This window comes from Alligator mississippiensis, chromosome 4 (genome assembly GCF_030867095.1).
Source record: "Alligator mississippiensis isolate rAllMis1 chromosome 4, rAllMis1, whole genome shotgun sequence".
NCBI lineage: Eukaryota > Metazoa > Chordata > Crocodylia > Alligatoridae > Alligator > Alligator mississippiensis.
In genome coordinates, this window is record NC_081827.1 from 146,205,538 (window position 1) to 146,221,875 (window position 16,338).

A 16,338-nucleotide genomic window follows, 5' to 3' on the forward strand; every position below is an offset into this window, starting at 1 on the left:
ACTTCTGTTAATTATTATCTTTCCTGATGGCTCCCCATTCACTCTTGGCAGATAGGGTGTTACTACCAAACAAGTTATAAAAGATGCAAAAGAGATGGGTTTATGGCCCAAGTTTTTTATTGTTTATACCCCAAAGCACAGCAACAAATATATCCCAGTTCTATCTAGCTACCTACAACAGAAGAATACAGATTCGTACCTATACCATCTGGGGAGACTTAGGAAAGTGGTGGGGTGGTTGAGGGCAGGACAGAAATCAGGAAAGGACACAGACTGGCAGGTTGTCTTGAATTTTTAGAATTCTTCTATTTCCCTTGATTCTATACCATATATTTATGCAAGGCTAATTCTGATTAAACAGTCTCCGATCGGTTTATTCCAATGTCTTTGTTTAACTGAAACTTTGGGAACTGGACAGAATCAGATTTTTTTCCTTTAAAAAAAAAATATATATATATAGACTAGTAGTTGTCAGGGATTTGAGATTTGTGTCCTTGTGAAAATTACAATTCTGGAAGGGATGATTTCTGACCACTGTCCTTCACCATCCTGAAATGCTGCTTGTCCCTGTCTTGTTTTGACTTCACCTTGCTTTATGATTTTCACTAAAAGGGCTGCTTTGATTTTGCATCTTATTCAAGGAGCTTAACACAAATATATTCATTATAGCAAGATTAGATCTCATAGTTGATTACTTCAGTTATTACTGCCAATAATTTCTAAAGCTATGATAAACTATATTTGGATTATTATAAAGGTATTTATATAATGCTTCCCTTTGGGACTTTTGCTCTGTTTAAGTTGACCTCTGTGGAACAGGCCAGTTGTCAAGTCCACAAAGGTTCACTCTTGCCTTCATTAAAAAAAAAAAGCCCTGAGCCCTCTACTTCAGTCATGCTTCCGTGGCGTAATTGAGGCCCCTTGAAAAATGGTCAAGGCTGGCAATGCGGGTTTACACTTCCTCTTTACCATATCCACTCAACAGGAGCACACTATCATCTCAACAGAATTCTAGCTGGTTACATATCATTTTTATCAAAAGGTTAAACATCAAGAACATTTATACACATACATATTTATCCCACAACATGCTATAGATCTGCTGCTTTGGAACAGCTTCAATTAATCGAGTCTGCTCCCCACGTGAGCTGATGTGAACTGTGCTGCACTGCATGCAGTTGTATAAGTGGCAAAATGTGTCTCAGTGCGCAGAAACTGGCAGTGGTGCGCTTTTGAACTGAAACATCTATGTATTTTAGTTCAACAGCATACCACTGCCATTTTCTCAGTGCGGATACGCATTCTGCGGCGTATACAACTGCAAGCAACGCAGTTCTCAAAGCACCCAGCACTGTGGAGCTTGCATAGGTACAAATGCCCCAAGTTACTGCAGTTGTTGCATTTAACTACTATTAGCACTTTACAAAAAAATTATTATCTGTATATGGTCTAGCCCAATATTGGTAGCCTTGACCTGCAAATTTTGCTCTGTTTTCCCAGACTACCACATATTGTTTTTATTTTGAACAGTCAGCCCATACAGCTGTAGACACATATCTCTAATGTATACTTAATCTGAGTCCTGAATCTGTACCTGTCCTTGTGGTGTTTCAGTTAGACACATCAATAGCCCACACTCTGACACCTGAATGTATAGCAGGAAGGTTGTCTGAGGGTCCCTGGCTTGGCCTCAGGCATATTGTTCCCTTGCTGGGATAATGGAACTAGAGGAGAATTCTTTCTTCCCCCATGCACAAAGATTTCATCCTTAACAAAGAAGGGGTAGGTATTTAAATAACCAGCACCAGAACAAATTTCATGTCTGGCGTCTATATCCCCATTTTGAATCAAATCCTATCTCTCTCTCACTCTCCTTTCTGAGTGAGAAGAAGCATTCCAATACCAGGACCCTTCCCTCACACAGTGAGAAACAAACTGGCAGAAACAAGGCCCCTTATCCCAGTGCCCTGGCATGCCCCTTGCCCAGGAGAAGTGGAAATACATCTTGGCTACACAGCAGGCATAATCAGAGGAGAAATAATGCAGGGCTCTTTGGAACATCTCTTCAGCAGAGGGGCTGCTTTCCCCGAAGGTGTCAGCAAACTCCTTCCTACACCCCTCCAGGGACATGTAGACAAAATGAAGTTCCACGCGGGATGCACACCCCATCAGTAGGGAGCTCTTCTGCAGCAGGTAGTTGGCCAAGCCAGCAGCTTGGGACATTTCAAGAAGTTTCACATTAGGTAATTTAGCTGTGTAGTGGTAAATGCAGCTGCCAAGTGCAACAATAGTGAATACGATCAGAGCGAGCAACATATACCCAACTGAATCACGCTCCGACTCAAATGAAGAATTGTCCAGACTTCTGTTGAGAATGATAAAAAAGGAAGATATTAAGGTGACAAGCAGACAGGCACAAGTCACAAAAAAACAGATGGCAGGAGAACAAGGGACTGTCCTAGAGGAAATCTCATTAATCATCTGGATGGATGCCCTGTATGACACAGGATCATCACTCACCATGCTCAGCTGGTCAGGGACTACATCACTGAATATACCCCCTGACCGTTTCAGTAGGAAGCCCTCATTAACTGCATGTAAAGTCAGCAGAGCTTTCCCGTTGTAGAGGGATGGGGGGTTGTAAGGCACCATGGTGGCATTCTGCATCTGGTGATTGGGAGTGCAGATCACCTTGCTGACTTTCTTAAAGAAGTGCACATCACTGGCATCGAGGTAGGTGAGGTGGGTGAGGTGCAGTGGGACAGAGCAGGTCTGCAGCATGACAGGGATCACAGGCTTCCTTTCAATGCAGTCTCGGAAGATGGACAGGTTGGCCTCCAGCAAGCACCACCTGCTCTGGACAAAGTCTGGGCTAAGGAATAAGAGGATCTTCTGGCTTCCCTGGATGGACTCAACCATGTTCTCAATTATGGTTTTGCCTGGCATGAAATCCCGCTCATGGAAACACACCTTCAGCTCAGGAAGGGTGGCCTCCAGCTTCTGAATCAGTCCCCGGGCCCAGGCTGCGTCTGTGCTGCTGTAACTGATGAAGATGTGGTGAGTCTCGTGGGCTGTCAGGGCTGGCACCTCAAGGGGTGTCTGTATTTCTTGATACACTGTGATTCCTGCTGTGGTGGACTGGGAAGAGCTGGCCTCCCCTGCATCTCTGTCTAGCAGGGGTTCAGTCTCTGCATCCAGATCCATTGCAGACCCTAGGGAGTTGTCTGCAAATGCAAAAAAAGAAACCTGAAGGAAAAAAATATGAGGAAAATTAACACACAATATCAAGTTTCCTCTTTCACAACATCCTGACCTCCTAAGGATGGTATCTCTCACTCCCAGTGTGTCCAGACTCTCTGGGCTACAATGCTTAATTACTGTTCACCCCAGGAAGCATGCACAGCACTCATAAAAGTATTACTCTTGACTCTGACAGGAGAGTTCATGGCACTGAGTGCTTACCAGCACCACTTTGAGGGCAAAATCTAGTCCATGTATAGCAATCGTAGAGTGCCTCGGGCAGTCTGATGCACCCTGGCACCCCTCGCCCTCTGCCCTGTTCACCTTTCTGGGCCCCTGGTGCACTGTTACAGCTTTCCTGCCATGCCTGATATTACAAGTTATAAATGCAGGAGGCTGTTCTTGCTTATGTAGGTTGCTAGCTTGGAACCCCTCCTCTTCTGAGGAGATTTTTGCACCATTTTCTCTCCCTCAGTCTTCCCTGGCCATTTTCCCTAAACAGGCTGTGGGCCCTTCCCCACCCTCTGCAGTGCCCCTTAGCACAGTTTGGCTATGGGCCCCGCAGAGTCCACGCTGCTCTTCCTTGCAGTCTGCAATCCTCAGAAGGCAAATCAGCAAAGCTTCAGCCCCTTCCCTAGGTGCTCTGTGTGTCCTTTTTCTGTCCTTTCAGCCCCCCCACAAATGCCTCATAGCTTTTAAAGAGCAACATAAATCATGCAACATAAAGCTCTTCTCTTCAGTCTCAAACTCCCGGCAGAGCTCCCTCCCAGGGCCTGGCAAGAACCAGTCTCAGGCAGCAGAGGTCTAGGCTTATAAGGCCCCAGCCACTGTTTTTCCAGGTACTTTGACCTGCCTGTCTCTCAATCGACTGCCATAGTTGTCATAAACAGAGGCTTAGGTCAGCTGGGGTTATTCTCCCATTAGGACCTACTGATTAGAGCCTGGAGTCCTGCAGCTGGACATTTTTTGAAGATTGACAGGGACACATGCCAGAGTTATTATTTCTAACCTTACTTCTTCAGGCACCACACACACCTGCTCCTCTTTTTTTACGGGCTAAAGTCAACCCTGATGGCTCTTGATGAATTGTCCATCCTTTCCGCCACCCTTTGTTTGCCAAGTCTTATTTCCTTGCTTTGAGCCTGTAATGCTACTAAATCTACTACCGTTTGGGTTCTCCTAACTCTAGCCACTATTGGAGCTTATCAAGTATCCATCTGGACTTTCTCTGGATGTAAATCAGCTTCTCCATTCCACAGGGCTTCTGGTTCTGGTTTGGCAAAGACACTGAGGAGTCAAGGGGGTCAAAACTGGTTCTGTAATAATTAGTACACACTACAAAACACAGGCTTCCAGCACAGTTAAGAAAATTAGAGATTACAAATGGCATCAGGCAGCTCCACCTCCCCCTCCACCCAACACATCCCCTGAGCTTTAGTCTCAGTTCTGAGAATAACCTGTCTCTGGAGCTCCAAACCTACTGCCAGCAGTACCCTTGGTCCTGTGCCCAGAGCCTACTGTAGCTTTTCCCATTTTCATGTACTAGTCATGGCTAGGTTTTTCAGGCTTTTTAGTAACTGAAACCACCTAAACCCCCACTCCCATCTTTTACAGAAGAATTGTACATCTGAGCAGAAAGCCAATGAAAGAAATGTTTGCTTACTGCAAAGAGAAACAGATCCAGCAAGATGACTCCACAAAAGTTCCCAAGCTTTCAGCACTCTCTCAGCTGCCTCCGGGGTAGCAGATCTGGGAACACAGAAATTGAGTCCAGAAGACAATGATCAGTTCCTCATTTGAATGTACTTTCCACTTCCTTGTAAAGGAGTCTGTGTCCCTATAAGGGTCTTATAGAGGAAGATGAATTTTACATCTTCCTGGCCAGACAGCACAGCCCCTCCCCTTGATGCAGAAAAGTAGCATTGCTGGCAACCAAAGTGTTTGTAGACTTGTGCTGTACAGTTTACTATACTGCTTTATTTCAGTGTGCTGAAGAGAAACAGCAGTGAGAAGGAAGGGAAGACTATCGGCTTTTTCTAGCTAGAGATATTCCCTAGGTTTTTTTCACTTTTGTAATGTACCATGATGAATGATGTTATGTTTATGTTACATACTGCATTTAAGACTCATAATACGTAAATCCATTATTATTAGCAAAAGGTGCTAGGAGGCACCTCATAACAATTTTACCCCCTTGAACTCAAATTACAGCAGGTGCAGTTTAGGAATGTATTTAGTGATTTTTTTTTTAATGGTTTATTTTTGGTTTATTTTTTAGGGTGGCTTTTGGTCACACTCCTCCCTGTCCCCCGCAAATTTCTTCTGTTTACCCAGCTATTCATTGTTGGGTGCTCTCTCCTGGTGCTTTCCCCGACATATCTACATGGTATCCACTTCTTCCTCTCCTATCACTGGGGGGCCTCCTGGGGTTTCCATTGGGGCTTCCAATTCAAAGTCCAGAAGAAATCATTACCTGTTGGATGAAGATTGGATGCTTGTGGCCATCACCCTGGCCAGAGAAAGCCAGGGTGCATCCTAGGGGAACCTCAGGGCACAGAGGCAGGGGTGCTCTTTTTGGAAAAACTCTCCCTGCACTGGCCACTAATCAGAACTGCTGGGGGGGGGGAGTCGGCACTGCACTAGAGCCTCTAATTCGAAGACCAAAAGAAATTGTTGGCTGCTGGGTGAACCGTCTTTGTATGCTTGCAGCCATCACCCTGGCAGCTGGGCTGCATTTTAGGGGGACCACGGTGACCAGGGGACCAAACACGGGGTGCTGTTTTAGGGAAACCTGAAAGCTGCCTTGGCCAGCCTCATATCCAGTGTCAAGTGGAGCTCTGGTGGCCAGCATAAGCCGTATAGAAGTGGGGGTAGGGACTTGGGATTAGACACAGGGTTTTCTTTGGTTTGGAGTTCCATAAACAGTCTCCCTGCAGAGACGGCTAATCAGAACCAACATTCCCAGTCAGCGAAGCATTTTCGGGTGCTCTCCCTGATATATTTGAGTGGTTAATTTCAGGGAACACCAGTAAGGGGCTTTTCCTTTTTCTAAACCTGTTTTTCCATGCAGCATCATTCATCATTTAAAACAACTGCTTGCAATTCGGCCTCAGGCAACACAGTGGGAATCTATGCAAACACAGCGTATCTCTTCTTTAGCAGCCAGTGATCACCAGCCTACCCATACCCCACATGCCCCCTCCCCTGGCTTTCCTGCTTTTTCCCCCACTCCCATCACTGGGTGGAGTCTTGCAGTTTGCAGTGGAGCCCCAATTTTGCAGACCAATAGCAATTTTTGCCTGCTGGGCAAAGTCTGTTTGGATGCTTGCAGCCATCACCCTGGGCAGAGAGCTGGGGTGCATCCTAGGGGCACTTTGGGGCACAACGGCAAAGGTGCTCTTTTTTAGAAAAACTCTCTCTGCTGTGCCCACTAATGAGAACCTTGCTGAAGCACAATTTTTTTGCTGGTCAGCGAATCATTTTCAGCTCAGCCTGAGACATTTTCTTATCAAGTACCCTATTTGCATGTCAATTCCGGTTTACTGCATCTCTGGTTACTGCGACAGGGTTTTTAGGTGCACATCATATTACAACATTAACCCCCTTTTTTGGTTATCTTTCTTTCTTTGTACAGTAAAAGCTGAGTTATCTGGCACCTTACAAGCTGGCATGCTCTGTTAACTGGCGTGCTGGCTTGTAAGGGCTTGTGAGCCCTAAGAATGAGACAAGGGTGGGTTAAAGCTGAGACTGCCAGAGCCTGATCCTGGGAGTGAGGCAGGGGCAGGCTATGACCAAGAGGGCCAAAGTGTGAGCCCCCAAGACAAAGAGGCTGAGACGCCAGGCCAGAGCACGTGGGCCCAGGCTACAGACCTACATCCAGAGTAACTAGTGGACTAAAGCCAAGAAGACTGAAGCCTGTATAGGAAGGTGGATAACAACAGAGTGGCACCTATGAGGCATGGGCATGGTTATGAGGGAGCAGGAGACCATGATTAACATCTAAGACAATTTGGTACCTGAGGGGCAAGACTGGTGTCTGTGGTTTTTTAACCTTTCTCAGGAGCATTTGGTGTTGGCCACAGCCAAGGCAAGAGACTTTGACTGGGGTGTTGTGATGCTCCTCCTGGAACTTAAAAACTTGATACATGTTTTTGCCCCTCCACTCAGAGTCAGACCAATTGCCACATTTGGAGCCAGGAAGAATTTTATATCACGGTCAGATTGGCATGGACTGTGGGAGTTTTTGCCTTTGTCTGTAGCAAGGGGCATGGTCCTCTTCCATGGAACTTTTTAACGTATTTTAACAAACCAGTTCCTGTTCTTGAGGTGACCAGACATTGAGTGTGCTCATCCCCTACCTTTCAGGTGTTTGTGCCTGAATGCTTGCAAAGAACAATTTTTCCAGCTATTTAGTTGGTCTAATAAAAATATCACATCTACCAAAGAACTTTGTCAACCTATGTCCTTAGATCAACACAGCTACAACCACGGCTCATCCCCTCCTTCACTTGTGGCAGGTTTAAGGCAATTTTTAAGGTTTTGGGCATTCTCTCTGAAGGTTGTTCCTAAAGTGTTGAAGAATAGGTTGAAGAAACACTTGTCTTAGGATAGTTTAGTCAGGAAATAATCCTGCCATGAGGAGGGGGTTGAACTGGGTGTCCCCTTGAGGTCCCTTCCAGTCCTACGTTTCTACGACCCCTATTTTAACTTTACCCATCTAAGTAGCACTTATGTAACTCTGTCATTACAGTTCATGGCACTGGGCAAAGACTGGAGCCTGTTGGCACTTGCATACCTGCTGTCACCCTACACTCCCTTCTGCACATGCTCAGGTGTATGCGCTCTATCACGTGGCCTCTGGGATGGAATAAGATTCCCAGCTAGGTGCAGAGTTTATGTAAATCTCCAAATTTTCAGAGGATTAGAAGCTGGTTGAGGGTCCTCTTACCAAGAGTGCAGTAGTTGGGACACTTCTCTGGAGAGCAGGATACCCAGGTTTTAGTAACAAAAACCAGAGAGGGGTTGAAACTTTATCTTCTGCTTTGTACAAAGCTTTAACCATGAGGTTAGCATTTCCGAGAGCACCATCCTCTTGAAACTGAAGCATTGGGCAGCGAAGGGAAGATTAACTGGCTAGGAGAAGGAAAGCAAATCAGAGGAAAAGCAGCAGGTATTGTGGGTTTTTCCCCCTTCATTCTTCCCTCTGGGGAGGTGGGGTTGTTCTCACCGGAGAGATTTGCTATTAGAGGTGTGTGTTTAGAACCCACTCAGACCTGAGCAGTTTGATGGAGGTGGCCTCCTTCGGCGCTTGACCTCTGAACAATCAGCCCTGCGTAACAGGAGCTTCTGCACAATACAACATGCACAAAGCAAATGGAGATCACTAGCTTCTTAAAGGTGCATTTCCCCACAAGAATAGGATGGCACAACTGCTGGCACATAACTTTAAAAGGGTGGTTGAACTTCTTTTAAACCAAAAACTGGGGGAAAGCTGATAGTTGTGGAACAGTGCACAGTTCAAACCCACACATCCTGTAGGGGTGAAACCATAAACAAGAACAGTGAGGGAGGAATACCCAGATGAAACATAGAGAAGACTAGCACAAACAAATATTGGCACTTATATGCATCGCAGGGTTTAATCATTAAATTAAATAGGTTTATAAAATGTAAAATTGCTTATTTTAAAATTTAGCATCAATGTTTGCATGTGTTAGCCTTTATAATGAATTAAGCCTGGTGTGCAATTCCCAGTAAATTGCAGCAGGGGGAACCATATAACAGTCCAATCCATCCCACTGATCTCTTTGGTTCTCAATTACAGCAGACAAACCAGTAATCCCCTCACTCCCAAAACGCAGCCCACAATCCCCTACACCCCAGCAAGCTGTAGCTGCCCCATGTCAATCTGCAGTCGCCTGCACGGTCATTCCCCCCTCCCCGCCCAACATGGCCCTGGCAAGGGTGCCCCCTGTGCTTTGCTGCCTGTGGTTACCCAAAGGGTGTGCTTATTGACAGTCGTGCATCACCCCATAATCCGCCCCTGGTTCCATCAACCATCAAAGAATTAATAAATGTTTGGGCCCCTAAGGAGTGCACCCTGGAGTGCTTGTATTTGCCCTTCAGAGCAAATGGTCCCCTGCTGCTCACAGGACTTCCCACGTCCCAACAGGCTAGGTCCAAAGGGAGAGGCATCATATTAAATTAATTTATTTTCCAACGTTCAGGGATTCCTGCCTCCTTACCCCTACCCAACCTGCAGTTATTCACCAGAATTATTGGTTATACCAGTTTTTCCCACCCCGCTGTTTGTCCCTCTGCCAGCTGCTGTTAATTTGCTGCTAACTGAACCATGCTCTGCCTTCAACAGGCTCCTTTGGCCAGTTGCCTCGGCCTCTGAGCAGCACAGGGGGAAGGGGCAAAGCCAGGTTTTGATCAAGGCAAATTACAGGTGGAGGATGGAACAGTTTGTATCAATTTGCTTGTGAAACTTAAAGGCTATGCGATCATTTATATTGCTTGGAGAATGAGAAGGAGCCCTCCTAGGGCAATGTGTTGCCCGACAATCAGCGGAGGTGTCAGACCAGGAACCCATCAGCAAAGCAGCCCAGCAGGAGGATTATTTAAACACTAGGGGGGGAAAAAGAGTTGGGTTGGTTTTATTGATACTCTGAGTCATAAAGTGTGAAAGGAACAAGAGATTTAATGGGGTTCAGGGGAGGGGAGCAGGGGCAGCATTGAAGCCACAGCTGGCTAAAAGGGATGACCTGGCTTCTCACTCCTCAAGGTGTCCTCACTCCTCCCCAGCCCTATAGTTTAGTTGCTTGCAAAAGTTGACACAGCCGACAAGAGGCTTCTGAACTGTTGTAAGCCTCCTGAGCTGTGTATGGTGTAGGCGGGCATGTGGGACTCACCCTATGAACACACACACACACTGTCCCTCCCATCCTGCACACAAACACACACACAACCCTCCTGCTCCTGGCCCTGGGGTACCACCACAGGCAGTGCTCCCACAGTCCGGCCATGAAGCCAGGAGCCATGTGGTGCTGGAGCAGGCAGGAAAGCAGAGAAATGGCAGCTACAGGTGGGGGGGAGTAGGCAGTGAGCAGGCGCATGGAGCGCAGTGACAGCTCAGTGGGAGCGCGGGGTTCGTGCCAGTATCCCAGAGGCAGTTTCGGTAGGGCCTAAACCAGGGCTGCAGGATGTAAGCAAAGAGAAGAGCCACGGCGGGCGGGGGGAAGGGGGGAAAGATTAACTCACCAGAGTTGCGAGCATGAGCTCCAATATAAAAAGAGCCCCGGAGCAGGCAAGAGAGGGACCCCGGGAACTGAAAGTTGCTGACTCAGCCAGAGCGGTGGCAGGGACGACTGAAGGCACCGGGAGGAGCAGCTAGGAAGGGTTTTTTAGAGAGGCAGCTCTGCTGAGGGAGTTGCCAGAAAAGAAACCCTGAAAGACCAGCTGTTCGGGAAACTGAAACTGCTGCAGGGCAGTCCCAGAGAGAGCAGGGAAGGAAGTACTGTAGCAGGTCTGATTAGAGGTCTGTAAAGACTAGACTATAAGGGCAGAAAGAAATCAAACTTTGTTTTGTTTTCTCTTTTCTTTGGAGTGGGAGAGGATTCCTCCCAGATATAACAGGATAGTGAGACGCAACTATCTGGACAATAGGCCAGGAAAAAAAACTGGTAAAATACAAGTCAGTTCCTTGTGTTGCTTCAAACCTGGTGGAAGATAACCAGGATCAACATGGCTATTGATTTGTCAAACCCAGAGACATAAGAAGTGTCTAGAAAGCTCTGAGGCTGACTATACGGACTGTGAATTAAGACCCGGTAGAACAGGTGAGGGTGTAGGGGTTGGTGGAGTCATAGATTCATAGATGCTAGGGTCGGAAGGGACCTCAATAGATCATCAAGTCTGACCCCCTGCATAGGCAGGAAAGAGTGCTGGGTTCAGATGACCCCAGCTAGATGCATATCTAACTTCCTCTTGAAGACCCCCAGGGTAGGGGAGAGCACCACCTCCCTTGGGAGCCCTTCCAGACCCTGGCCACTCGAACTGTGAAGAAGTTCTTCCTAATGTCCAGTCTAAATCTGCTCTCTGCTAGCTTGTGGCCATTGTTTCTTGTAACCCCTGGGGGCGCCTTGGTGAATAAAACCTTACCAATTCCCTTCTGTGCCCCCGTGATGAACTTATAGGCAGCCACAAGGTCGCCTCTCAACCTTCTCTTGCGGAGGCTGAAAAGGTCCAGATGCCCCAGTCTCTCCTCACAGGGCTTGGCTTGCAAGCCCTTAACCATACGAGTGGCCCTTCTCTGGACCCTCTCCAGGTTATCCGCATCCCTCTTGAAGTGTGGTGCCCAAAACTGCACGCAGTACTCCAACTGCGGTCTGACCAGCGCCCGACAGAGGGGAAGTATCACCTCCTTGGATCTGTTCGTCATGCATCTGCTGATGCACGATAAAGTGCCATTAGCTTTTCTGATGGCTTTGTCACACTGCCGACTCATGTTCATCTTGGAGTCCACTAGGACTCCAAGATCCCTTTCTGCTTCCGTGCCACCCAGCAGGTCATTTCCTAGGCAGTAGGGTGGAAAACAACAGAATGCAATTCAACAAGGAGAAATGCAAAGTGCTGCGCCTAGGGAGGAAAAATGTCCAGCATACCCACCTCCTGGTGGACTTCTCCAGAGAGGTGGCCCAGGACATCTCAAGCATGCCCCTGCTGAGAGTCCACTGGACACACTGTGATTAATTGTTTGAGTGCACCAAAGTGTGACCCACCCACTATGCCCTGCTGCTGCTGATCACTATGGTGCCCCAAGCCCAACTAAGGGCCTTGCATGGGGCCCCCGAGCTTCAATGGTGTCCCAGGGAAGCATGCATGCACTTCCACCCAATGTGTACTGCCATCTGGAAGTGTACTTCTGCCTATGCTACTAGTTGCTAACCCTTTCAGCCCAGGAGATCTTGGCTGCTGTCAGTGAGTTTCTCTGCATGTGACAGGCCCCTGGCTGCCTAGCTGGAAGTGTGCTGCCTGCTCAGTAAAATTCTGCGTTGCCTCCCACATCCCTGCGTATTGGTGGGATGGGGTGGGGGGGGGGCAGGGGAAGGGACTCCAAGGGGCAGAGGGAGCTCAACCAGGCAGGGTGAGGAGGGGAGGGAAGGGGATGGGTGGGAGGGGGTCCCCACCCACTTTGTGGGGCCCCTGGAGCCATGAAGGCTGGGGGTGGGCAAGTAAGGTGGTATGGGCATGGGTGACCATGGTACCCCCCCTACCCCCCGCCCCGCAAGACCTGTGTGGGGCTTACCAGCTGGGTGTTGCAGGCAGTCCCTGAGGTCAGTCTTGGAGCCTGGTGGTGGGGAAGTGGTCTGGCTGCTTGCAGGCCTGGCACCTGGCCATATGGGTGGAGCTGGAGCTGGCCATGGGTGGGGCCACCCCTGGCCTCTCCTCCCTGCTGTTGGTGCTTGCTCACAGTTGCCTGGGCAGGTGCCAGCCTGGACTGCCTGTGCTGGATGAGAAGGCCATGAGCGGGGAGCATACTGGTCATTGGCGTTGCTGGCCCAAGGGGCCCTCCTCCAGGGACTTCTCTTTGGGGCTGGGCCACAGCAGGGATTGCAGCAGGCCACCAGTGCTAGAGCAAACATGGTGCCCATGGCCTGGGTCCCTGGGAGTGAGGATCCTGGTCAGCTCCCTCATGTAGCTCATGCTCCTGTGGGCTACTCTGGACTGCCTGTTGTGGCCAGTAAACCTTACCCACTGCACCCGCAGGGCCTTGACTTTGATCCTGCACTTCCTTCCTGAGCGGTCGTGCCTAAACTACCTCATGTGGGCTGCCATCTGATCATATACATGGGCATGGGCCCACATGCCACTGCTGCTGGACCTTGGCATCACCCCATATCACCACAGGGTCCATGGTCTCTTCTGCCCCCAAGGTTGCTGATTGCCTTGGGATCAGGGAGGCTGCCATGTCCATGGGGTACCTTTTCCAGGGACTGCAAGCATGCGTAGCATGAAGATCTGAGAGCAAGGCCAGGGGCTTGCTTAAGTACCAGAGTCAGCATGTGTCCGTGCTGCAGGAGCACAGTAGGGAACAGGCAACAGACCTCTCTGCCACCAGCTGGGGCTGAGCAGTGCTGCTGCTGCTCAGACAGGTCCACCAAAGAAAGCCCCAGTGGCCAGGAGATGGGCTACCAGCCATGCTGCTCTGCCCCTGGCCAGAAGCTGACCCCCTAGTGGACTGACTGACCAGGAGAAAACTTGCTCCTGGTCAGTGTCTACAAGTTCACTAATAAACTTTAGCTAATGCGCATTAATTCTAGTACCTGTGGGCATTTTTACATTTGCTCTGGGGGTGCGGGGCAGTGCTTTAATTAGAGTGGCTCTGAGAGCCGCTCTAATTCAAGTGCCACAGTGTCTTGTGTATTAGTGTCCCCGCAATTCAAAATGGTGGCAGGGGTGCTTTAATAAAGCTCCTTGAACATGCTTTAGTTAAAGTACCCCCACCACCAGTTTGAAGCACAGAGATGCTGATACATGAGATGTGGATGCTGGCTGGAGTGTGCTAATTAGCATGCTCCACCAGACTCAATTAACTGAGTAATTACAACATGTTGGAGCAGCCTCCTGGCACATCTATAGGCACCCTTTATTTTCAGGTACTAGAAAAATGTTCATTAGACTAATGTAATGCACATTAGCTTAGCTCACAGTTTTTTAGTGATGCTTTAATGTACATTCTATTAGTCTAATGTGCATTAAAGCATCTTGTGTAGTTGCCACAGTGTCTTCCAGACCAATTACGTCCTTTTTTCCAAAGCTTCCTATTCCTTCACAGCAGCCTCTGATTGGAAAGCAGTGATGTAATTGAGATCTGTGCCCTGCCCCTTCTCTTCATCACGCAGTGGATAAGCCTCTGCCCTTGCCTCCGTAAAATATCCACTTCTGTTTGAGTCTCATCACAAGGACAGAATACATTATGACATTTTTTTGCAACTGTCTAGTTGGTTCAATAAAAGATATCACCTCTATCCCAAGAGTTTTGTCTGCCTATGCCTTTTCACTGGTCATTTTAAGGCTCAAATATTTATGCGTTTCTTGTGGAAGGACCCCTTTTCCAGACATGTGATCTACTAAGTACTGTCCCTGGGCAGACTCTATTACCACAGCGCATGGATGAACCCCAAAAGGGCTCATCTTTCAGGTGAGCTGCTGCTATTTTCTGACTCTGTGGCTGAAAGAGGCTAGTGACAGGCACAAGCCTTCCTTCTCCTCTTCCTTCTGCGATCAAGCTCCAGCACTCCCCAGTCAACACATTATATTTTTTCATAAGTTTAGTCCTATGCTACCTTCCAAATGCTTTCAGTCTTGAAATATCCAAAGGAAAAGATTGAGGGAGGAGCAAGTGGACCAACCCCTCCCCCTCCCCCCCAACCCCTCCCCCCAACAAAAACCCCCATAGATAAAAAGCGGGGAACCGGATCAAAGACAGAGATAGTGGGGAAAGCCATGCTTATGATTTACAGACAGGAGGGCACTGTCTGTGTTATACTCACACTGCTCAAACCCATCCTGCCTCCAGAGAAAGGCAGGACTGATACACTGCAGTAGATCTCTGGCAGAGTCAGAACACAGTTCAGATCTTGAAATGTCATATCATATGCAGAAGGGCTACATGGCATCCTGGAAAGGTGAGGAGAATGGAAGTGCAAAAACAGGCCTCAAAGCTACTCTCTAGTCTCATCCAGACTACTGAAAGCAAATGTGCAGTGCAGGGGCTGATAACAGGCTGGCCAAAGAATACAAGAAGTGCTGAGACTCTTTCCCACCACTTTCCGTAAGACACCCTGAAGGGGCCAGGTTAGTATTTCACACTTTACTCTGTGTGTGAATTTACAAAGAGAAAAATCTCAGAGCACTTTGGTCAGATGTGACTGAGTAACAGGGTGAGAGGTTTCCTCTGTGACTTCAAAGAAAACATCGCAAAGCAAATAACTTCGTTTTGCTCAGCTCCTGTTTGCCCATCTGCCTGCAAAACACTGAGTTGAGGACACCAGACTGACTGTCAGCCCTTGAGGTATTGATACACAGGACAAAGACATTTCCTACACTTTGAAGATTTGAACCTGGACAGCTGGACAGCAGTCTCCCACCAATTGATACAAGGTATTATTTCCATCATCTTCCAGGGCTTCCAGTGTTAGAGAAGATTGATGCTAGAAGTATTACAGTTTACCGCTCCTAGTACCTCAAATGAGTGATACTAGTTATCCTAAAAAAGATTTATGAGCATAACCTTTCCAATATTTCTCTTCTGATTATAAAATTAGATACAAGAGAGTGGCACATTTTATTTTATTTTTATTAGGCCTCTATTACACGATACATCATCTTGGACAATCCAGCAGCAGAATATTACATTTCTGTGCAGAGTTCATCTCTGGTATTGGGCAAAGATTTTATAATTACACTAGCGAATTGCCCATCAAAAATGATGGATGAATTTCAAATAACAAAAACAAATAGATAGATTTTACTTTTTATATTTATTAAATAAATTAAATATTTATAAAATTTAAATAAAATAGGCTGAACATTTGAAGATACTAATCCCTTCCAGCACTTGTTCTCATCCAGCGGACTGGAGGCAGACCCACCCATGTTGCCACCTGGCCACCACCTCTTCACCTCTTTGCTGGGCAGGGCAAGGGCAGGCAAGAGCTATCCATGTCTCGCAACAGCCACCCACACCCTGGGGTTTCCTCTGTGCCACCCCTGGGCACCTCCTTCCCTGCTTGGGGCTTGGACAGGGCTGCTGCTGCTCACCCACTGCCTCGCACCTCTGCCCAGCTCCAGATTTTCCTCAGCTGCCCTTTCCTTCTGCCCTTCCCACCGCTCCTGGCACCCTCCTGGGAGGAGCTCAGTAGAAATAGCCCTGGCACCTGACTTTTTTCCCCCCAGTTCTGGAAGTAGGGATCATCCTGACATGGTCACTAAACAAATGCTAAGTTTTAGCGAAGAAATTTCTCTGGAGACACAAACGTTCTATCTCTTACCGTTTTCAAGCTATTTGCGTGTAAGAGCATTATGGACAGA

At 47.8% G+C, this 16,338-nt stretch overlaps 1 protein-coding gene across 4 annotated transcripts; it reads right to left on the reverse strand.

Moving 5' to 3' along the window:
• Positions 1-95: 95 nt before the first annotated feature.
• LOC109285361 (uncharacterized) lies at positions 96-10,685 on the reverse strand. Of its 4 annotated transcripts, XM_059726753.1 has the most exons (5): positions 10,504-10,685; positions 8,468-8,586; positions 8,189-8,373; positions 4,904-4,989; positions 96-3,246 (listed from the first exon to the last, which is right to left on the reverse strand). In XM_059726753.1, exon 5 carries the CDS (start codon positions 3,202-3,204, stop codon positions 1,855-1,857), a length of 1,350 nt encoding a protein of 449 aa, XP_059582736.1. In that variant the 5' UTR covers positions 3,205-3,246; positions 4,904-4,989; positions 8,189-8,373; positions 8,468-8,586; positions 10,504-10,685; the 3' UTR covers positions 96-1,854. The 4 variants fall into 4 exon arrangements, with proteins under 4 accessions (XP_059582736.1, XP_059582737.1, XP_059582739.1 ...); XM_059726754.1 differs by lacking the exon at positions 8,468-8,586; XM_059726756.1 differs by lacking the exons at positions 8,189-8,373; positions 8,468-8,586.
• Between the last annotated feature and the right edge of the window lie 5,653 nt (positions 10,686-16,338).